At 56.4% G+C, this 23,727-nt stretch overlaps 2 protein-coding genes across 3 annotated transcripts in view; one reads left to right on the forward strand and one right to left on the reverse strand.

Annotated features, from left to right (window-relative positions):
* SDK1 (sidekick cell adhesion molecule 1) overlaps positions 1-23,727 on the forward strand; it is a 465,276-nt gene that overhangs the window by 101,990 nt on the left and 339,559 nt on the right. The gene's annotated exons all lie outside the window — the stretch shown is intronic.
* LOC101549946 (profilin-1) lies at positions 13,311-14,102 on the reverse strand. Its single transcript, XM_055136345.1, has one exon. The coding sequence runs from the start codon at positions 13,966-13,968 to the stop codon at positions 13,546-13,548; it is 423 nt and encodes a 140-aa protein (XP_054992320.1). The 5' UTR covers positions 13,969-14,102; the 3' UTR covers positions 13,311-13,545.

Raw genomic sequence — 23,727 nt, forward strand, 5'->3', positions numbered from 1 at the left:
GGTTTCTCCCGAGAGGGCATATCCTAAGTCTTGTGAAAGGTGCATGTTAGGCACAGATGATGTACATACGTGTGTCTCTGTGTCTGTTGTCCGTGTTAGGCAGTAGAAAGTTAATGGAAAATTAGAGGGACGGAGTCTGCGTGTCAGCCCTTCTCTGGACACGCCTCTGTTCTGGGCGCGGGAGCCTTGGTGGGAAGGAGCCTGCCAGCTCGTCCGGACGGCCTGGAGCTCTCCTGGGTGGGCGGCTGGGGGCTCCCTCAGCCTGGGCTCACTCCTGCCCCGCTGGACGCCGCCGGAGCCTTGAGCGGCACCTGTAATTGATCTTATATTTTTTATTTTTAAATGTTTTTATTTTGGGGTCACACCCAGTGATGCACAGGGGTGACTCCTGGCTCTGCACTCAGGACTCACTCCTGGCGGTGCTTGGGGGACCCTATGGGATGCTGGGAATCGAACCTGAGTTGGCCGCGTGCAAGGCAAACGCCCTCCCCGCTGTGCTACCGCTCCAGCCCCAGTACATGTGTTCTGACTGGACAAGATCATGAAAGCTGTTTGGGAGTGTTTAAAGGCGTGGGCCTAAGGCACGCAGCCCAGTTCTGTGTTCTGGACTGCGTGTGTGAGAGGGTGTGCGGGCGTCTCATGGGAGAGATCCCGGTGCTGGGAGGCTGCAGACCCCCGCCGGGCGCCCCATCCGGGCCCGGGCTGCTCCTTCCTTTGGGAAGTGTCCCGGGTTCGAGCCCTGTGGAGTGGTGGGTGCCACGGCCTGGGTCCCCTGGGTGCTCCGTGACGAGGGCCTGCGTGCAGGGAGGCAGGAGGCGGGGGGCGGAGTCGCCCAGGGTTGGTCCCTGAGGCCCCGGCACGGCCATGTGGGGTCTGTGCATCTGGGTACCCCCCTCCCGTGTCCGGGGCTGTCTCGGGCCTCTCACCTGATGGGGGTGACGCAGAGCAGGGCGTCTGGGGGGAAAGTGGCCCACCGTGAGCCCGTGCGGGGCTCGTTGCGGGCGGGGAGACCCCGGAGGAGCTGCGCTGGGCTGCTGTTTCCCCCCGCGCTGACTTCCCTGTTCTCGGCAGGCTCGCGAGGCTTGTCTCTTCATTGACGAAGGGCCGTAATGTACGGCATCTCTGGGGTGGGCGTTCTGTGCTACCGAAGCACATGTCCCCTCTGCCCCTCCCGTCTGCCCCTCCCTTGCACCTCACCCCTGCGCCCCCAGCCCGCTCCCCCGTTGGTTCCCTCAGGAAGGTTTGTTCTCACCAGCCCCCATCCTTACTCGGTTTCTCTGTGGTAGTGGGGGGCTTAGGGCCACCGCTGGGCGTGTGCTGGGCAGTGTTGGAGGTCGGACTGGGGCCCCCGCGTGCAGGTGCTCTGCTTCCCGTGCTCTCTCCCCGGCCCTTTGCTTCCCCTGGACGCCTGAGGAAGAGCCCCTCCCGCTTGTCTTTCTCTCCTGGCTTATGCTATGCGGCACGTCACCCTCTGTGCCTTCCACGTGGTGGGAACTGCGCGGTTTCACCCTTTCTTAGGGCTCAGCGTTCGGACTGTCATGTGTCTGCAGCCCCCGCTGGTCGTCGGGTCCCCTCTGGACCCCGGCGGGTGTGCATGGCGCCCCGAGGCACGCAGGTGTGCGTGGATCTTTCTGAGTTGGGGTTTCTGTGCTGGGAGGGTCACCAGGCCCCGGGGGGCGGCCGGGTGTCCCCCCCGGAGGCTGAGCCCCGCAGTGGGGCCCCACGTCTCCAGCTCGTTCTGACTCGGAGCTGGTGTGTGCGTTTCCCCAGACTCTGGGTTCCGTCTCCCGCAGGGCGACCCTCGGGGCCCTCCTCTGCCTCGGACAGGGGCGCCTGCCCGTCCCTCTGTGCTGGCCGCCGGTGTCGGCAGGGGCTGGATTATGTTGTCCTGCGAGATCCTGCCAGGGTCAGAGGCCCAGGTACTCCACTCAGGCCGACCTTGTCCAGATCCGGCCTCACTGTATTCAGCTTCGGATCAGTTCATTAATCTCCCCGAGTTTTGGTTTCTTTCTCTTCAGATCACTGTGTGGATTAAATGAAACATCATCCCGCAAACAGCTTTTCCATCCAGATGAGGGCACGGATAAGCCCGGCTCAGAGAGGGAAGGCTGCTGGGGAAGGCAGTCTCCTCCCGTCACGGACACTGGCGGGGACGGGCAGCCCCCTGCGAGGGGAGGGAGGCGAGCCCGTGTGGGGGAGGGGACAGTGCAGTGGGGGCAGCAGAAGCTCCTTGTTTCTCCTCGAACATGGGCTGGGCACAGCTGCTGCCGTGGGGTGAGGGGCTAGAGGGGAGGGCAGAGAGACCCGGGTGGCAGGCGCTGTGTCTCCCCCAGAAGGGTGGAGAGAACTACTATTGCAGCCCTGCAGTGACAGAAGCGAGTGTCATCCGTACTCGGGGACACAGCCCTGCAGTGACAGACGGAGCCATTCGTACTTGGCGACACAGCCCCGTAGTGACGGAGGATGGAGCCGTTGTAGTTGGTGACACAGCCCTGCAGTGACAGAGGACGGGGCCGTCATACTCAGGGACACAGCCCTGCAGTGACAGATGAAGCCGTCGCACTCGGGGACACCGCCCCGCAGTGACGGAGGAGGTGCCGTCGCACTGCATGCTGGCGGTGGGGCATGTTCTGGACCAGCCTCTCCTCCCCCGATCTCACACCTTGCTCAGAAACCCGGGCTCCAGGCCCTGCACACCGTCCCCCGGGCGGCTCCGACCTTGGGGTCCTGCCCGTTCGCTCCACAGGGCGGCAGAGCCTGTGGGCCACTCCGTGCTGCCCTGGCGGCCCCGGCGGGCGGGGCCCAGCTGAGGCTGCCACTCTGCGAGCCGAGGAGGAGCAGACAGACACAGTGACAGCCTGCTGGCACCCGGAAAGCTGTTCACCTCAGTGGGTGACATTGGGCGCTGCTGTCATTTAATAAATTAGATTTATGCCCAGGAAACCAGCTTTCTGTGAGTGGCATGTATTGTTTACCTATATTATAAAATCCCAGCCAGGCGCTCTGAATTGGAAATGAAGGTCCTTCGTTTAGCAGACACCTCTGGGCCGCGCCATCCCCAGCCGGGGGGAGGGTGGGGGCAGCATCAGCCCTTCGCATGCGAGCTTGGACTGTCCTTCCTGTGTGATGTCCAGGCAGGCCTGGGGGCGCACTGCCTGCTCCCGGCACCACCGGCAGGTCCTGAGGAAGGGGTGGGGACGGGCGGGCAGGGCAGGGCAGTGGCGGAGGGGACAGTCTTTCCTTCTCACTTAATTCACTCTATCACAGAATGCTTCTCTTCTCCTGTTGTATGTCACTGTCACTGTCATCCCGTTGCTCATCGATTTGCTCGAGCAGGCACCAGTAACCTCTGATTGTGAGCCTTGTTGTTACTGTTTTTGGCATATCGAATACGTCATGGGTAGCTTGCCAGGCTCTGCCGTGTGGGCACGATACTCTCGGTAGCTTGCCGGGCTCTCTGAGAGGGATGAAGGAATCAAACACAGGTCGGCCGCGTGCGAGGCGAATGCCCTACCACTGTAGTGGTATCGCTCTAGCCTGCTCTATATGATTACTTAATACCACTATCAGTATTGGCTTTATTGATTTTTTTAAAAAGCCAGAGTCTTATTGCTAAAGGAAGCCATGGACAGATTCCATGTAGCCTGCCGGCGGACAGACAGAATGAATACTAACAGACACTTCAGTGATACGCTTCAGCATAGCGAGCGTTTCACTTGTATTTAAGGATGTTTCCGCCACTCTTTCTTGTGCCCTGTCCCGATCTTCTCTTTCACCACCTGTTAGTAGAAATACGTGGCTTCGGCCTGTACTTGAGAGAATGATTCATGTTTGATAGCTCGAGGATAGCTTTGTTAGTGAATCACAAGTTTTAAAAACATTTGAAAGTTCTGCTTCTCAAACATGATTGGCTTTTACCTACTGCTCGCCACTCCCTGGCGTTGGAGATGACACATTGTGAAGGGGCAATGCCAGTGACTTACCAGCGGTTTTGCAATATTTATTTAACAGCTTCCAGTTCTGAAATAATTAAGCAATGCTGATGTACAGTTCCCATTGCATCGCAGAGTCCTAACTAGTTAATTAGCGTAAGTGGTTCTGTCAGGCCATTGACAGTGCTGGCTGCCAGCTGAAGTCGGCTGCTGAAGGCACCGCGGCCTCCGCTCTGTCCCTCCCCACCCACCCCGAGATCAAAACTGACTTCCTTTGTCTATGACATAAAAACAAATCCAGATAATGTCAGCTGACACTTTCGCTTCTGATTAACAGGGGCCCTTTAATTCAATCTGCGGGTCTGGTTCCTTGCCCAGTGAGATCTCTCCAGGCCTTCGCTTCTTCCTGGACGGGGCCTGTCTGGTCTCGGGTGGCCCGAGGCTTTTGGAGAGTGCTGTCTCCTGTACCAGGTGCCCTGCTCTGCCGTCCAGCGGCCAGCCTGTCCCACCAGCCTCTGGAACGAGGCAGCCCTGCGCAGGACGGAGAGGGCTGATGGCAGCACTGGGCGGTGTGCATGGGGTGTAGGCGAGGCCTTGGGGACTGTGCAAGTGTGCGTGTGTTAGTGCGTGTGTTAGCGTGTGTCAGCCTGTGTGTGCAGGGCTGGGTGGAGGGGAATGAATGGCTTTTGACATGCTGGTTGTGTTGGTGAAATGTGCAGACTCTTGGCAGAAGTGAAGTGACGGAGGGTTCCCTGGGTGTGACGTGTAGTTCAGGCCATGGTGACAGCAGTCCCGGGGCCTAAGTGCTGGGGGCGCCTGTGAGGGGGGCTAGAAGCCAGTGTCCACGGCGCTCAGAGGGGCCAACAGGGGCGGCGGGGGGCTGGCCCGTGGGAAGGGCTTGCTCACAGCATCTGACAGTGTGGACGAGTGTCCCTGCCATCATCGTCCCCGTGAACCCGGGGAGGGTGGCAGAGCGGGCCCAGGCCCAGGCCCAGCTGTTTCGGCCACATTGGTCTCCTCCCCTCCTTGGTGCAGATGCGCCCCTCACCCGAGGGCAGATGGGGTGTGGCCGAGAGGCCGGGGTGGTGTCTCAGATGGACAGTGCCCTTTACGGTGGCCACCGGGAGAGCTTTGTAATCACGGTGGCGCTCATAGGGACCTCCAGGAGGGAGGAGGCTTGACATGTGAGAGCCCCCTCCCAAGGGGACAGGGAGCAGCCTGCAGGGCGGGCGAGGCGGACCCAGAGCGCTTGCGAGCAGCATCTCGGGTCTCAGTGGGCCCGGGGCTTCCCCTGTGGGGCGAAGTACAGTCCACTCGAACACAGTGAGAAGAACCAGGGAAGGTCCTGCGATGCGGCTGCGTCAGGACCTGAGGTCGGAGCCTTTGTCCTCCTGGCCTCCCCCTCCCCGTGCCCCGAGTTTCCCAGACCCCGCCAGCGCTGCTGCCGGAGATGCTTGGCGGTGGGCGTGGGGCAGCAGACCCTGGTCCGGAGTGGGGGAACACTGTGCTCTGCCGGCCTCCCGGGGCCTCTTCTCCGGCCAGCAGGTCCTGGCTCTGCCTGCCGGCGCCCCAGCCCAGTTCTCTGTGCTCACGCATGCACCATGTGTGTCCGCAGCAGCAGACTGTGCAGGCAGCGTGGCGGTCTCAGGCCGAGGGGCACGGGAAGAGTCAGGGCACGGAGTGGGCGCCCAGGAAAGAGCAGATTCCCCAGGGGTGGGGGTGGGGCACTCACAGAACTACAGCCTGGCGCCAGGTCACCTTGCGCACAGTCTCTGTGCCAGAGCGCCCGGTGGACCCTGCCCCCGGGCTGTGCTGTCCGAGTGCCACCACCCCTCCTGTAACTTCTGGGATCTCTTGTTTGCACATTGTCGCGTAGTAGAAGATGCCGTATTGTCCAGACAGGTGGTCCAGAAACAAGCAGGGACTTCCTTGCGGGAGGCCCTGCCCGCCTGCCCCTCCAGACGCGCTCTGAGGCAACCCGGATCACTGAGCTCCAAGTACCCCTTGAGCGCTACTGGGTGTGACAGAGAATACACCGACTGGGATGTCTCGGTGTCGCACAGCCCAGCCCCTCACCCATCACAGCTCTGCACCTCACGATAATAACATCCCCCCTTACCTAGCGGCCAGACTAGAGAAGCGAGAATCGGGCCAGTCTCTGGACCTGGTTCTGCCGCCTCGGATGGGGAGGTCTGGTTCCCACAGTCCAGATGTCGCGTTTGTAACCGGAGAATCCACCAACTTCCAGGTATTCTGGGGACTATGGTGAAGTTCACTTCCTGGGAAAGTTGGCAGCTTTCAGAACTGCCCTGTGAGATACACATCCCGAAAAGTCACCGCTTTGTTCTTGTTTTTGGACCCTGTGTTCGGGGCTTACTCGCGGCTCTGTGCTCAGGGGTCACTCCTGGCGGTTATTGGGGAGCTCTCCAGGGTGCTGGGGATAGGACCCAGGTTGACCTTGTGCAAGGCCAGCTCCTTACCCATTGTACTGTCTCTCTAGCCCCTAAAATTCACTACTTTAAAGGTGCACAATTAATTGGGTTTTAGCAACATCGTGACTTTAGGAGGAAATCTTGCTCCCTCCCCGCTCCCTCCACGCCGTTTCCAGCCCAGACAAGCCCCAGTCTACCTTCTGCCTTTGTCAGTTTGCCTTTCCCGACTAGCCCCTGTGCAGCGTCATGTGTGATGTGACATCCTGGCTGTCTTTTCTTCCTAGGTGTCACGTGTTCCTATCTGATCTGTGTCATAGCCTGTGTCTGACACAATGCTTTGTGTTTGCCAAGTGGTACTCCCTTTTGGGGATTGGCCCGTTTTACTGATTTCTCAGTCCGGACATTTGGGTTGTTTCTTCTTAGCAGTTATCAGTAGTATTGCTGAGAATATGTGTGTGTCTTTTTGCATGAATTTTTGCTTTCATTTCTCTTGTATCTCCGAGTGGAACGCTGGGATCTGTGGTAACCTACATTTGACTCTCTGTGGTTCTGTTGGACTTTTCTTTTCAGAGAGTGCTTTATATTTCTTCTGTCATTCCTTCATTCATCTCAGTAACCAAAAGAAGGAAACTCAAGATCTGCATGTGTCATCAGTACATCTTTTAAATGAGGTTTATTAGCACGGGGCAGAGCTGAAAACCCAGGCTGGGAAAGGTAAATCAAGTCCGTGATATTGGAGGGGTGGCTCAGTGATGGGGTGTCTGTCTGGCACAATGAGACGGTATGGTCCCGGGCACCACGATAATGTAATATGTGCTACTTATATCGTAGAAAACTGTATTTGAGGAGTGTGTGTGTGTCTGTGCACGCGCGCGCGTGTGTGCTTATTTGTATTCCATTATACGCGGATCTCAATAGGGATCGTTTTAAGACCATACAGTGTAATGGTGAGGGAGGAACCAGGCTAGAGTACTGGATGCGCTCAAACAGTGCCCATGGCAGGCGAGACCGCACAGGGTAGGGCCGTAGCTTGCCTCCTCCTGCTGTGCCCAGCTCTGTGTGTGATGCTCATGTCTCCACGGCTCACCAAGGCCTTTCGGATGGAGGCCACTTCTGCACTGTTCACTGCTTCACACCGGGGCCTAGTGGTAAGTGTGGAGACATCCTTGGGAGTGGCCAACTGGACGCATACAGGACACTTAACTGAAACAGAGTGGCCTCTCCATTCTGCTCCTGGCCTCTTCTGTTCCTGTCCTGTTCTGCCATGTCACCGTACTTGTATGCTCATAGGCACGAGAGCAGTTCCCTGTGGCAGGACACGCTTCTAAAGCAGATGGCGTGTGCAGCTACGCCAGATGAAAGGTCTCTGCTGTGACGCCGGTGCTGTCTCCTCTAAAGTACAGAGTATTTTATGATATCTCAGTAGATTTTATCTTCATTGTCAAGGTAATGATAATGGGTCTTATAAATCTTTACGGCTCTATTGGATCAAGTGTCAAATTGCACAGCTTTCACCTGGAGTTGTAAAAAGAAATGGTATCTCTGATCAGATTTGGAGGTAGTCTGACTACAGATTCGCCTTTTATCAGGCCCCCTTATTTGTGTTTATGCAACAGAGAGCTCTGTTTTCACGTGGTCTCTGCTTCCTTTCTCTTATTGATTTCTGTCCATGGAAAGAGAATGATGGGGTGTGTATATTCAATAAGTGAGTGGGCTCTCTCGCCACATGCCTTCCGTGGCCGTGAGCCGCTTCCCCACCCCGGCCTGCAGCTGCCGCCGCCAAGTGTAAGAAGGAGGGGACAGGCCACCAGGCTGGTTGGTGACCAGTCACTGCTCACCCCAGTCTCCGTCCTGCCGCTTATTCCATTCTCCCGTGCGCCTGCTCCAGTCCCACTGCGCGCCCACTCCAGTCTCACACTGCGCCTCATTCCGCCTCCTCCTGTCCCTCGTCCTGCTCTCCCCGCGCCCAGTCTCGCAGCCTTGGTCTAGGGCCCGCCACCAACGCTGGGGGTAGCAGTTACATCTAGGTCAGGCAACACAGTCGACTTAAGGAAGGACCTTCCTTCCGGGCAAGCTCTTCTAAGACAGAGATCTCCCCCCATGAGGAGACCCGCTCAAGGGCGTGCTTGTCACCTGAGGACATACTTCTCCTTTCCTAGCCCAGAGATAATCATCTTAGATTTACTTCTTTTTTTTTTTTCAGGGGGGTCACATCCGGTGATGCTCAGGGGTTAATCCTGGCTCTGCACTCAGGAATTACTCTTGGGAGTGCTTGGGGGAACATATGGGATGCTGGGAATTGAACCCGGATCGGCTGCATGCAAGGCGAATACCCTACCTGCTGTGCTATTGCTCCAGCCCCTTAGATTTACTTCTTAATAATCTACTAGTCATTTTATATGGACACAGTAAGATATACTTTAAGCTTGTAGGGTGGCTCTCCTGGGGCCATCTCACTACAGATCTCAGACTATAGTGCTCAGGCCAGATTAGTCCTTCCTAATCCTAGCAGGGTCCCTGTGCAATCACTTCTCTTTGGATCATGACAGAATTCGTCCATGACTGTGCTCTTAACCTATTATAGGTTTTATGGCATTTGGCCTGTACTGTTTCGATGCCAGGGTAGCTCACAGCTTGCCCTGGGTTCATCCAGTCCCTTCATAGGGATCCCGCTTTTGGGGTGCTAGGAACTAAAGGCAACTGAGGCTTAGGTTGAGTAGATATGACAGATGCCCAGGAGTAAATGTTATCCGGAGTCATTACCTCCCAAGTTACAAAAGCATAGCATTAACTGTCTTCCTGTGTCTATACAAAAAGGACATTGCTCTAAAGTAACGATGCAAAGGGCATAAGGGAAAGAGAAAAACAGTATTTCACTTGTAAATACAAAACTCAGAGCCCTTACAAGGATCTGACCTTACAAGTCACAGGGTCTGATTTGGGGATGTAGGTGATTCACAGATAGGGGAGGCAGAGCGCAGAGAAGAGGTTACAGATACACACAGAGGAACGGGAGCCTCGGGGGCACTGTGACGGGTGTAACCCAGTAAACCTAAGCTCCCTGCGGCCAGGGGGAAAGGCCAAACCCCTGTGATCCTACTGGAGTGGGGCCCGAGACGCCTCCGTGCTACAGCACACGCTTGCTCGGACGGGAGGCTGCGGTTTGATCCTTACACCGGGCGGGCAGGGCAGGTCGGGGGAAGAATTGCTCATTGCCAGATGAGCACTTTGCCAGCAGCTGGGGGACTCCTCACAGCGCCCGGGCACTGGGAGGCCATGTGGGTCTGCCGTGTGCTGCTGTGTCTCAGCTGTCCTTGAGCTGCTGTCACCCCCGGGGACCCCGTCTTGACCTTGAAGTTGACCTACGCTGCACTGCCCAGAGAGTTCAGAGCAGACGCTCTGGGAGTTTTAGATGGTGCCGAGTGTCCTCCAGATCCTCCCCTGCTCCCCCCGCCCCACCCATCCAATCAGGTACTTGTGGCCTGAGAACCAAGGAAGGGGACCAACAGGAGTGGACCCTTCCCCTGCCTCAACAGTGTCCCGTGGCTGCCCTCCCTGGCCAGCTGCTTGCCTCATCTTTGGGAAAGGAAGGTGACCTGTCCACCCACGCCCGGGGCCTGGCCCCCAGCACCCAGCCTGCCCTGCTTGCTGACCGTGTGGCTCTCTGGACAAGTGATCAAGCCGGGTTTGCTTTTCGTTTTGGGTTTTGTGCCATCCCTGGCAGGCTGACTGCTGGCTCTGCTCTCAGGGATCACTCCTGGTGGGGATGGGGGCCTCTTTGGGGTGCCTGGGGTCCAACTCAGATCGGCACCAATGTCCCTTTCACGATGGTGTGTTCGTGCTGTAACAGTGTCCAGCGGGGTTCCGCTCCCCATCCAGCAGACTCACCACCAGTGACTGCCAGTGTCCAGCAGGAATGTCCACTGTTGAGAAGGCAAGGCTGAGGCTTCAGGGGCCCGTCACACGGAGCAAACGGAGCCACCGGCTATTTCAGAGGACATGGTTTTGCCAGAATGACAAGGACAGACAAGATGCAAAATATGTCAAAATGGAAAGCAAGATGTACGCTGGAGCCCTTGTGGGTCACGCCCCTCCTGCTAGCCGTGTCCCCGAGGGTGTCAGTCGGTGGGCATCGTCAGAGTCCCCAGTCCACAACCGTAGGGTGGAAGTAAACCTCACAGCGGGCGCCGAGGACCTCTCAGTGGCCAGTGGCCAGAGTGGATTATCCAACATAGTGCAAATAATCAGACGGGCAGTTCCGAGCCCCCGTGGGGAGAGCAGAGTCACCCAGATGTTTCTGATCCTTGCTGCTGATCTCCGCCGAGAGGACAGGCCGGAAACACCAGGTTCTTTCATCTCTGGCGCATCAGGCTTGAAGCGCAGCCTTGAAAGGCCGAGTCTCCACACGAGCATGAAATGGTTTGGAAATGCTTTGGGTGTGAGGGAAGCGGCCCGTGCAGGGCTTTGTTGTGAGGGCTCTGCGGGGCAGGGCGGTGCCCAGGGCAGACGTGACCGCTGCCCTCTGACCACACCTGACACGCCCCAGACCGTGACCGCTGCCCTCTGACCACACCTGACATGCCCCAGACCGTGACCGCTGCCCTCTGACCACACCTGACATGCCCCAGACCGTGACCGCTGCCCTCTGACCACATCTGACATGCCCCAGACCGTGACCGCTGCCCTCTGACCATGCCTGACACGCCCCAGACTGTGACCGCTGCCCTCTGACCACGTCTGACACGCCCCAGATCATGACCGCTGCCCTCTGACCACGTCTGACACGCCCCAGACCGTGACCGCTGCCCTCTGACCACGTCTGACACGCCCCAGACCGTGACCGCTGCCCTCTGACCACGCCTGACATGCCCCAGACCGTGACCGCTGCCCTCTGACCACACCTGACATGCCCCAGACCGTGACCGCTGCCCTCTGACCACATCTGACATGCCCCAGACCGTGACCGCTGCCCTCTGACCATGCCTGACACGCCCCAGACTGTGACCGCTGCCCTCTGACCACGTCTGACACGCCCCAGATCATGACCGCTGCCCTCTGACCACGTCTGACACGCCCCAGACCGTGACCGCTGCCCTCTGACCACGTCTGACACGCCCCAGACCGTGACCGCTGCCCTCTGACCACGCCTGACATGCCCCAGACCGTGACCGCTGCCCTCTGACCATGACTGTCACGCCCCAGACCGTGACTGCTGCCCTCTGACCACGCCTGGCACGCCCCAGACCGTGATCGCTGCCCTCTGACCACGCCTGGCACGCCCCAGACCGTGATCGCTGCCCTCTGACCATGCCTGACACGCCCCAGATCTTGACCGCTGCCCTCTGACCACGCCTGACACACCCCAGACCCCGCGCCGTGACCCTCCCGCAGGCCCTCCACCATCCCCGTCCTTCTGTTTGTTTCTGTTTGTTACCAGCCGGGCGTCAGAGTGCTGGATTCACAGCCGGGTCGCCTGCACGACCTGTGTGCACACTCGTGGTGGAGCCAGCGTCGCTGCAGCTGCCCGCTCTCCCGCCACCCCACCTTCCCGCCCGTGTCCTCGCCTGTCCCGCCTGTCCCGCTGCGCCTCTCGTGTGACCCCAGGTGCTGTGCCTGGGCTCAGCTCTCCCCGCTGGCCCTGCAGCGCCCAGAGAGGGGCTGCTCAGCCCAGCTCCCTCCCGGCCCCCGGCGAGGCCTCAGCAAGCCCGGCTTCGCGTGGATCCGGCCGAGTCTGGAATGCCGGTCACGCCTCAGTGTTGGTCATGTGGGAAAATATGTTCCGACAACTGATTTACACATACACGTCTGGAACATAATCTGTTTCTGCGTTGATAACTACCTGTGTATGCATTAAGTCCTGAATTTCCAGCGTTCAAGAAATGCACTATGCTATTAAAAGAGAATTAACAGCTTTCTCTAAAGAACAAAACGAAGCCTCATGTGGCCTGGTATTAATCCCTGCCTAGAAATTCCACAATCAAAAGGGCAAAATGTGGAAGAGCAAAGATAAATAAATAAAATTGGAAAATATGCAAAGCTGCTGAGCGGTCCCAGCGACTCGGAAGGAGGGAATAATGCGGGCTGTGCCCGCCGCGTGGCCGTGGGCTGCCACCAAAGCACTCGGCTCTGCAGGCGTTTCTCTGCCTCTCCAGCCTTTGTCCCTCTCGAACTTGAGAACTTTCCATGGTGATTTGCAAAGAGAAGAATACCCCAGAGTGAAAACAAAGTAAAGTACTATTTAATACTCAGTTTGATCGCCTTTTAGTGTAGAAGTGTTACTAATATTATAGCAGGATTAACGATATTGTCCTGTTAGCATTACATTTTTTCCTATTCTACCCTGGCTTGGTGAGTTTGAAAATACTGCTTAACCTAGAAGATTTTAAAAGGTTAGGTGAATTACATTTACTTTTTGGGTTTGATGGATCGCCAGCAGCAGGGAATCTCAGATCTCAGCCCAGATCTCAGCACGTTTCTGGTCTCGTTTGTGCATTTTCCTTTCTCATTAATTTTCCTTCCAGAGCAGTGTAATCATCTTACTGTACGTAGAAGAGATGCATAGATGGTTGGTGACCGTGCACATTGCACCTGTCCGTTGCCCTCACAGCATCAAAAGCCCTTCTGGGGTGGGGGTGGGGGGCTGGGAGCTTTGGCTTCCTCTGGGGGTAGACTTTGCTTTTTGCCCAGCGTCGCATGCGGCTCGACAGGAAGTAGGATTATACTAGCTTGTTCCGGATCCTGAGTGTTGCCTTCCCGTTGCTAAAGACTGTCCGTGGGACGCTCTGGCACTCTCGGGAGCCCGCATGGCATCGGCATTGTTTTATGGCCATGCTGCAGCAGAGGGAGCGGGAGAAGAAAGGGCGGATTAGAATCTTTGATCGGTGACTTCTTTACCACCCCTCTCCTGCTCTGCCCCTTGTTCTTTATTTATTTTTTTTTGTTAGAATCTTTTTTTATTCAGAAAAAAAAAAACCCAAAAAACAAAAAAAAGTTTCCAACCACACACAGGAAGGGTACAGGTAGGGGTAGGTGTCTGTCCATCCAGCCCCAGCCCCTAGCCCATGTGGTTTTGGCAGCAATAAGGGGTGTGGGGTAATGGCCCCAAAATAAAAATGGTGTATGTGTGTATGGGAGGGAGAAGGGTGCAAAAGCAGTGGGGAGTGATGGGAAGGGAGACAAGGTCAGTACTGGGCACGTCGCAGGTGGGAGGCCATTTCATAACATTTCTTGTTGATCATACCACCGTGGACACCTTCTTTGCCCATCAGCAGGACTAGCGTCTTGGCAGTCATGGTGACAGTAATGTTGAAGGTGGGGGCTCCGCCAGTGCTCTTGGTACGAAGATCCATGGTAAATTCCCCGTCCTGCAGCAGTGAGTCCCGGATCACAGAACATTTCTGGCCCCCAAGTGTCAGCCCATTCACGAAAAAACTTGACCGGTCTTTGCCAACCAGGACACCAACCTCAGCTGGCGTGATGTTGACGAAGGTTTTCCCGGGGACGGCGGCCCACACAGAGGGCGAGTCCTTATAGCCCACGATGGCCGCGTCCTGACAGGTCCCGTCCGCCATGAGGTTGTCGATATAGGCGTTCCACCCGGCCATGACGCTGCTACTGGGGCTGCTCTCGGCGCTGCTTCTGGGACCGCGGGCTGGGCTCGAGCTGCCTTGGGCTTGCGGGTGGGGGGAGGCGGAGAGCTCGGGGCACGCGCTGCCGTCCGGACCGCGGCTCTGCTAGCTGTGCCTTGTTCTTTATTTTTGATGTGAGTGGTTATGATGCTCAGAATTGCAGAAGTTTACACAACTGTTTTCGGAATTCCGTTGCCGGATCTGTTGGTGGGTACTTTCAAGCTCCGTTTTCCTGCTTTAGATGTGTGAGGTTTGGTGGCTTCGGCTGAGACCCCTCTGCCAGTTGGCCGTGAGGTGTGACACCGTCTGCACTGGCTGGGAGGGGGCCTTTGTGGGACGCTGGGTGGGGCTGCAGTCTTGGACTCGCACTGAGTGCTCTTTCCAGAGCCCCCGCCCCCGACATTGCCTCATCTTTTTCTCTTGGCTTTGGGGCCTGGCTGTTCCCCGGCTTGACTCCCTGTCTGTGCTCAGGGCTGAGTCCTGCTGGAGCCCGGGGGTGAGAATGTGGTGCCAGGGGTTGGACGGACCCGGTCAGCCACGCCAAGGCCTGTGCCTGCCCCCTGGATCATCTCCCTGGCTACTTATGCCCGACTGGAATATGGGTCTTTCTGGGACCCTATTCTCCACCGCAGAGTGGGGCCTGCTCCTGGCGCTGCCTCCTTCTGCCTGGTTTCAGTCGGCCTGAGGCTCCGAGGTGGAAGGCGGGCAGGTGCTCTCCACACGTGCTGGGTCTCGGGGACGCTCTCCACTCCCCTGGCCCAGACTCTTCGCCTTCCTTCCACAGGGAGACTTTCCTCACTCCCCGCCGTGGGCTCCTTCTTCCCTGCGTCTGGGTGTCCTGAACTGAGCTCCAAAGTCGAGGTTCCCGTTTGGACCCACGTTAGATTCAACAGGAATGGCATTCAAGCTGAGACCTGATCGTTACGTTTTTAATGAAATTTGTAATGTGCTAAAGCTATGAAACAGCTAAAGCTATGACTAATATCAGAAGAGTCTGAGTGTGGGGGATTCCATAGATTTGAAACGTGGTTCTGCCTAGGAGACCTAGAGATCAGACTAAACGGTGCTCAGAACCCAGTAGGACTCCGAAGCTCAGGTCTGATCAGCACTGCGAGTGGACAAGTAGCGAGATATTTCCTATGAATCTGCGTCTCTCTAAAATATAATCAATAGCAGCATTTCCAAATTCCAAGGTGAAGAGAAAGTTCTAAAAGAACCCCCAATAAAGTATATTACATTAGAAAAGAAGACAGTCTGACAGACCCAAGAATTCTGTAGTCAGCTGTCCTGCTAGGTGGTTAAAGGATCAATATGTGAGAAAATGCTACATTTACAGCTGTGCATATTTTCAGGACAAAGGAGAAAATATTGAGGACTGTGTGGCAGACCACGGTGAAAACCCCATATAGATTAAGAGAAAAAAAACTCCTCATTTATGTGAAACTAAGTGGATTCATTGACTCAGGAAGCACCTTAGATCATACCCCACTGTCCTTTTTCCAGGGAACACTGAACTTTCTTAGAAAAGCCAAATAAATGACTTGTTTCCGTGCCTTTTCAGTGCTGAGAATCTCCTTTGGCCAAGCCTGGCCAGAGGTGAATGGTGGAGGGTAAAATGGGGATACTTAGGGTAGGGTACGGGATTGGAAATGACACAAATACAACCCTGTCGTTTCCAGGGTACAAACCGGAAATCATTGTTCAGAATTTCAAAGCGTTTGTAAACATCATCGCCGTTTATGCTGTTTGGGTGAAGTACTTTCACTTTGTGGCCCCCAGTTTAGCCCGGGGAGCTGTGGGGCTGTTGGCCGAAGTCAGTCCAGCTGTCTCTGCTGCCAAGTGCTGCGGGCGTCCGTCGGTCCCGCGGGTCTGCTCCGTCCCAGCCGTGGCCCCTCGCTCCTCCCTGGCAGATGCAGCCGGGAGTCCCGGTCGGAAGCCAGGGTAGACCCCACATGGAAAGAGAAGGAAGAAGGTGGTCCGTGAGCGCCATCTTCCCACCAGAAGATTCACACACAGGCCACCGCACGGTTGTAATCATTTACATCTTTATGACCAGTATAGTTGGCCTGGTTTATATCACAGAGTAGAGAAGAGTAAAATTTTTATGGGGCAAACGGGCCTCGAGTTTTCTGTCTCAGGAGGAGGAAAATGTGTCGTCGATTTGTCTGATTCCTGCTGCAGGGACGCGAGCCTTGGAGTAGCTTGGCCCAGCCCGGGGAGCACCATGTCCGGAGCATTGAATCTTTGCTGGGGAGAATTTCTTGAGATAAGCAGGTTTATGTGGTTTCATAAGATAGGGGTTTTGGGATAGTGAGAACATAAAAACAGTAAATCCACAAGTGAAAAGTCAATCAATAGAGACCCAGGATTGTGGTCTTTTCTTTTTTAAAATGTATTTGCTTTCTGGGTCACATGTGGTGATGCTCAGGGGTTACTCCTGGCTCTGCACTCAGGAATCACTCCTGGCGGTGCTGAGGGACCATACGGGATGCTGGGAATCGAACCCGGGTTGGCCGAGTGCAAGGCAAATGCCCTACCCACTGTGCTATCACTCTGGCCCCAGGATTGTGTTTTAATCATGGAGCCTCTTGCTTTTTTTTTTTTAATGTTTCTCCATTTTTATTTCCCCAGCATAGGGAAATTTCTAGGTAGTGTTGTGTCATAGAGCTGAGCGATTTAAAACTAAATTTGGTTTTGCTTCTGATGTCTCAATGGATTAGGAAAATTCCTTTTGGGCAGGGCCAGGGGATCAGATGAACACCACTTCTATTTCTTTGCCGTAAAAATTATTTCTAAACCTCGTAAAGTTTATTCTAATGTCATGTTCTCTGTAAATGACATAGACATTAAAAGTGAATCAAACCATTACTCCTTTTCTCCCTGCATATTCTGAACAATAAACGTGGTTCTTGGCAATACAAATTAATTTAATATTAGAAATGTTACTTTAGAGTTTATTTTGAAATGAAAACCGTGACAGTACTAACTTTGGTAGCTTGCTTGCTGTAGGATTTAGAATCTTTATAGAAATGATTGTGGGTAAATCCATCCTGTGAAATCCTCTCCTTAAATATTTCAGACCGGCTATGCTGCTATCAGTTATAAGATTCCTAGACTCTATGGGCTATTTAACCAAATCTTTCAGACTAGTGGAAGCAGGAGCTTTTAACATTATCCTTGAAATAACTGTTTTATTTAGGAAACGAGAGAGGGGAGAGAGAAGAGTGAATTGTATAAAGTGAAGAAATAACAGTTTCCAGGCTACAGGATGAGACGGGACTTTAGGGTGATTATGGGGAGGCATCAGACGGGTCCTGCGCTCAGTGATTCGGGGATGAGTCATCCATGATCTCACCGTGTCAACTGTAATGTTTCCTTCTCTCCTGAGGACTTGACAGACATGCAGTTTTGGTAAGATTTTCCTTCAAACAAAAATTTTTATTGACATGTAGCACATTTTCTCCTTAGAAAATGAAAACGTAAAAGATCTCTGATAGCCTTTGCGACAGCCGGGACCCATTGACCCTTTCCAGGTACGTTGCTGTTGGTTCTGGCAGGTGGGTGTCCCCGTAGTGGAAAGCTCCCAGGCCTTGCTTGTCCCCGCCTGTCCCCGCTGCGGTGGCAGCAGGCTGTGGGGGCCCCGAGTGGAGGTCCCCGTCCAGAGACAGCTCGCCCCCCTCCCTGCAGCTCCCACTCCTACGAGCGATTTATGGCCCTTATCTGTTGAAGACTTTTATCAATGACGGCTGTAAATCCAGAATTGAGTGACGGCTTTTCCCCTGGAGCATAAATCTGCGATGGGGCTGGATTTCTGAGCAGCTCCGGGGACTGGGGAAGTCATCTGCTTCCGTTTGCTGTATTTTGGCATAACCCCGCCGACTGAAATACGGCCTGTTAGCACTGTGGTCGATTGGTTTTTCCTTCTGGAACTCACCTGGACGCAGGGAGTAACTGAGAAATCAGAGAAGAAAACAAGTGAATGTGGCGGGAGTCCAGTTAGGACTGGCCTGGGCGTCAGGAGGGAAGGGACGCCAGCCCGGGGAAAGTGGCCGGAAAACGGCCGGTGGGAGGCGTCAGCCCTGTGGCCTGAGCACAGCTAGGATGAGCACCTTCCAGCAAACAGGACGGAGACAAGGGGGACGCGGGGGGAACGCCAGAGATGAGGAGATTTAAGAATAATTTCACCAGCACTGTTCTTCTCTTACAAAATGATTGATCTATAAATCACAGCGCATATAGATGGAAATTCTGTGATTTTCTTCCCAGGTAAGTGGCCCTTCTTTACTTGTTCTCTGCAATTATGTGACTCACACAGTTAACCCTGGGGGAGAAACGGCTGGTCAGGGGGGCCCCACCTGATCTGGCTGGTTTTAAAGGGGACATTTGCTCCAGCGGGCAGTGAGGCCAGTGAGGGTCTCTTCGTGAGCAAGAAAGTGCTTGCTCAGGACCGCAGGGGCGGCCCGAGAGGGCCAGCAGACCAGGCTGAGTGGGGGCAGCTCAGGATGAGAGCGGTCAGCTTACAGCTGTGGAGTGGACGGCTTCTGCCCAGCGCGTCCTCCTTATGGTTGACCCTGGGCGGTGACCTGCCCTCCCGGTGCTGCACTCTCCTCGCCTCTGGCCATCCCGGAGAACCTCCCCGTCCGTGGGTGCTGGCGGAGACGCTGAGTGGCCACAGAGCCCCGAGGACAGCCCCTGGTTCTGCCCACCTGCGGCCACTGCCCGGGCAGGCTGCCTCTGGCTTCTCGGGCCCGGCCTTGAGCCCGCGCATGCAGGCTTCGTCTCAGCGGTCACTTCGAGGAGGCCCCCTCAGACTTCGGCCTGGCCACTCTGTGGGGCAGGTGCTGCGTGTCCTCCCTGAGGGCCTTGGGGGCCTGTTTCCTTCGGAGGCCACTCTGGCCGTGTCTCGCCACAGCTCGCCCTCCCCGCAGTCCATCTGGCTTCCGCCCGGCCCTGGCCTCCGGTCGCTGTGGACGGTGCAAGGCCTCGAGGTGGTCTCGCTGGCCTTTGCCTGGCCTGACCCACCGCACCTCTGTGCCGGGAGCTCCCGGGGCCCCAGAGGGGCCCGCCCGGGGCCAGGGCCTTGCTGCCCTTTCACTGTGGCTGGCCCTGCCCGGCCCTCGTCACCCCTGTCCATGTGATGTGAAGAGGTTCACCGGGGAGACAGGGGCCCCTGCTGTGTGCTGTGTGGTCAGCATGGCGCTGTCCTGCTCCTGCGCTCAGTGGGGGCTTTGCCGGTCACAGGGCAAAGGCCGTGGTCACTGACCTCTGAGCCACGTTTGGGGGAAACTGGCTGAACTAAAACATGGCCGTTCGAAGTTGGCATCTTAGAACGGTGCTGGGTGCAGCCGTCTGTCACTGGGAACACCTGACAGACGCCCAGGCCCTGGGAGGCGAGAGCACTGAGGCCACGAGCCCAGGCATCGTTGGAACCCCTGGGCACGACTTCTCCAACATCTCTGGCCTTCCCTGCGATAGGGCCGGAGCTTCCCTGGTCAGAGAGAGGCAGATGGAGCCAAGTCGCCCATGGACAGTCTTAGCAAGCGGCCGTCGCTCTGACCGGTCACCTGTGTGGGTCCGGATCAGCCCCCGCGAGAGAAGCCCTCCGCGCCCCGGACAGCAGCCACCGTGAGGTCAGGGTGGAAGTTCCCGAGCGACCTCAGGCCCGGCCTCAGCGCTGGAGAGACAGGCTGGCCAGCCGCACGTATCCGGCTTCTCCGGCCCCTGCGGGAGCCTCTTGTTTTCTTCCTGGCCGGCAGCGGGCCTGTGAGGATCAGCCGCGGCTGTGGGCACACGCGTGCTTCTCTGTTCTAGCGGGCGACGATGGCGTGTGGGCAGCACAACGGCCTCTCCCACACCCTGCGTGCTTCTCTGTCCCCCAGGCTGCCTGCAGGATCACTGCTCAAGGTCTCCAGGCGGCGGGGAGCCCAGCACCTTCCCGGCTCCGGCCTGGGCGGCCTCAGCACCGTCCCCGCCCTGGTGAGCGTCGTCCTGGGGCCCAGCCCCGAGTGCAGGAGGCTTCATGGGTCTGTTGTGGGAGAGCATGACGCGGACGAGGATAGAGGGGTTGGAGAGACGAGACCTGAGAAAACAGCATCGTGAAACCAGGTGTCATCGTTCCGTGCCTCGGTGCCAGGCCGCACACTCGCATCCACTTATTAATCACGTGCTGCTTCTGAGGGTCTTGCTGGCTGCTCCTACAGTTGTTATTTCTGAGATAAGGAAACAGACTCAGAAAAGTTCTGAGGTCACAGTTGTATCACTGTTTCACGGTCATCCCGTTGCTCATCGATTTGCTCGAGTGGGCACCAGTCTCCATTGTGAGACTTGTTGTTACTGTTTTGGGCATATCGAATACGCCACAGGTAGCTTGCCAGGCTCTGTTGTGCAGGTGGGAAACTCTCGGTAGTTTGCCGGGCTTTCCGAGAGGGACGGAGAAATCGAACCCGGGTCGGCCGTATGCAAGGCAAACGCCCTACCCGCTGTGCTATCGCTCCAGCCCTATTAAGAGGTCACAGGTGTAGTGAGTGATAAAGCTGAGGTTTTCCTCTTAAAAACTCAGGCTGAGGGGCCAGAGCTGTACAATGGGGAGGGCATTTGCCTTGCAGGTGACCGTCCCGGGTACAACCCCCAGCACCCCATCAGGTCCCCAAGTACCACCAGGAGGGATTCCTGAGTGCAGAGCGAGGAGTGACCCAAAACAAACCAAACCCAAACCCTAAAACCCCAGGCCCCGTGCATCGTGCAGTCCTGTGGTGAGACCCCAGAGCTGGCCAGGGAGCCTGTGTCCCGTGGTCCCGAGTGGAGCCTGTCCCCGACGCTCTCCCGCCCTCCCACTGTGTGTCTCCCGTCATTAGCATGCAGGGTGTTCTCCAGGACACTCTGCCGCCCGTTCCCGCGTGGGGCTCCTGGGAAGCGCCCCCCGAGGGCAGCCCCTGTCAGCAGCGCCGTGGATGACGGGTGGGCTGGCAGCTCCTCCCCCAGCTCCATCTGGCGAGACGCCTCCATCTTCACCTCCCCCTGCCTGGCGAGCGTTCGGGGGTCTCCCGGCACTCGGCGCCGCGTGCGCTGGCCGCGGGAGTTCCCAGTAAACGGTTTCTCTGTGTGGGGAGGACTGTGGACTCGCTGCAGTGGAAACCCTCTTGATGGCGGGACTCCGGCCCTCGAGAGCTCTGCGCATGGTGGCGGCCCGGCCCGTGTCCAGGGCTGCCGGCTGTCCCCAAGGAGCGGAGTCCGGGCGTGGGTGTGGTGTCCCCTGCGCCCGCCTCTGGGTGTTGCCTGAGCTTCTCTGCTCCGTAGCTCGTCCTTCTCTCCTTGCCTGCTGCTCCGGCCTCTGAGGCCCAGTTCCTCGGCTCTTCCCACTTGGGAATGAGCAGCCGCGTCGGCCCGGCCCAGAACCCGGGGCCAGAGGGGCTTGATGGCTCTCCCTGAGGAGCAGGGGGCACCTATTTATAGGAGATTCTCCCTTGAATTCCTTTAAGACTCAGAACAGAGGAAAGGCACGAAGGCGCTCGCCTGGCATGCGGCTGACCCGGCCCCCGGCCCCTGCACCACATGCTTCCACGAGGTCGGGGTGCAGCCTGAAGGCCCCCAGGCCCCGATGGGCCGCAGGCACCCCGTGCCCCCTGTCCTTAGTCTCTGGCCTCCAAATATCAGCCTGGTGGCCAAGAATTGCAGGGGAGACCCGCCACCCGCCAGCCACTGCTGGGGCGTGCCCCTCCGAGATCCAAAGATGACCGCTTCTCGATCTCAAATCCATTTGTTGATACAGTTAAATTCATACCTACCAGCTCACAAAGTACCTGTTGGACAGTATGAGAAAAATGAGACTCAGAGCTCAGCAAATCCCTGTGATAGGCGTCAGACACTGTTCCCACTGAATGCAGTGAGTACCCTTCCCTTCCGTGGGGGGGTATGAGAGGGGGGCTTCCTGTCCCAGTGCACCCGCAGGGCCATGGGCTCTCGCTGTGCTGTCTGAGGCCAGTCGCTGCTGTGGCCTTGCCACGTGGGCCCGGGGCGAGCCAGTGTGCCACGCCTGCCCCAAGGAATGACCGGGTGCTGTTGCTTCATCTGCGGCCGCCGTTGCTCTGACGTGGCAGTGTGAGGGTTGAGTTCACTCTGGCTGCTTCTGCCTCGTGGATTAATTCTCCAGAGGGCAAGATACCCTAAGAGCTAGCATGTAAACAAGCTGCAACGATTAAAGCAGTTGGGGAAGAGTTGTTTGTCAGACATTTATGTTCTCTTCACAGAACAGCCCGGGTTATTTACAGGCACATTACGGTAGGGGAGAGAGACATTTCTCGAGGTTTCATGAGGAAACTTGTAGCACCAGATTAAGGAACACCCAGACGGTTCCCGAATGCTAACAGGAGCCCGGTTGTGGGTGCCGGGACCTCACAGAAGGTTGTGACTTGTGAGACAGAATTAGGGACATCAGCATGTGCGTTGCTTTTGAAGAGACGCGTGCATCCACACAAGTAGAAGCAAAATTGCTCTTAACCCTCAAATACAATCATTTCCCCCATGTCAAACAGACTCTTGTGAACCCGCACGAAGGCCGTTTCCTAACGAGTCTCGTGGCCGAGCCTTACTGCCCTGCTAGTTTCAGCTTGCAAACACTTCTTCAAACACTGCAGCTACTCTCTTCAGGGGCTTCCTTACTCGGCATTGGAATTTCTACCTGAGTTCCCCTGGTTTTTCCTCTTGATTGCCCCAGGACAGGGTGACCGGGACTCCCACAGGCCTTGAGTGATGCCCTGTGCGCCTCAGTTCCCATTGAGCCGGAGGAGGCAGACGCGCGCCCGCTGGACGGTCGCGATCCAGCTCTCTGTCCCCGTTGTCAGCCCCGTCGCCCTCAAAGGCATGTTTGGCCAGAGATGCGATTGGTGGCTCCCTGTGACCCTGTGTGATCTACGGCTGGTCTGTCAGTGGTTTTTAAACTCGTCCAGGTGGTGTTCATTCGCATTGACCGTTGCTTGAGGTGCCTAAATACTTGGGAGGTCTCAGAGGTGGGGTTTGACTTGGGGTTTTGACTCGCATCCCCGAAAAGGGAAGGCAGAGTCTCAGCTTCTGAATTCAGTTAATAAGCACTTCTTCTCCGCCCTGTCTCCCGTTCCTTCCTCCTTCCACTCTAGGTTTAGACTAAGTAGGGGAAGTGTTTACTGCACAGTGATTGAGGGGGTTGCAATAGTGAAGGCTGCTTGGCTGCAGGACGATGAATCTCTGTGTGGCAGGCTTTGGGGACCAGCGGGATCACGTACAAGCAGATTAGAAATCTTTTGCTATTCCAGCTCAACTGACTCAGAAATCTTAGAGCTGCAGTCAGTGCTTAGCAGGAAAGAAAGATCCTGTTATAAATTTGAGAAACTCTTCTTCAGAATGGCCCTTTCCTCTCACAAACCTGACAGCTGGACAGAAGACCAGGATGCCACAGTCTCCAAAGCAGCTTTCCAGACACAGTTTTGCATGCAAGTGTGTGTGTGTGTGTGTGTGTGTGTGTGTGTGTGAGAGAGAGAGAGAGAGAGAGAGAGAGAGAGAGAGAGAGAGAGAGAGAATGTGTATAACTGTAATAATTTAAACTTTTAAAAATAGAGTCCTTTGCCTACGAATACTGTAATATCCTAAGTAGGTGATGAACCCCTCCTTCCTGGCGGTTCCAGCGGCGTGCCTGGAAGCAGCCATTTGAAGGGAGTCAGTGAGGGAGTAACAGCAGAGAGGAAGCAAAACCCGTCGCCTTGG

The sequence above is a fragment of the Sorex araneus genome, chromosome 4 (genome assembly GCF_027595985.1).
Source record: "Sorex araneus isolate mSorAra2 chromosome 4, mSorAra2.pri, whole genome shotgun sequence".
Lineage (NCBI taxonomy): Eukaryota > Metazoa > Chordata > Mammalia > Eulipotyphla > Soricidae > Sorex > Sorex araneus.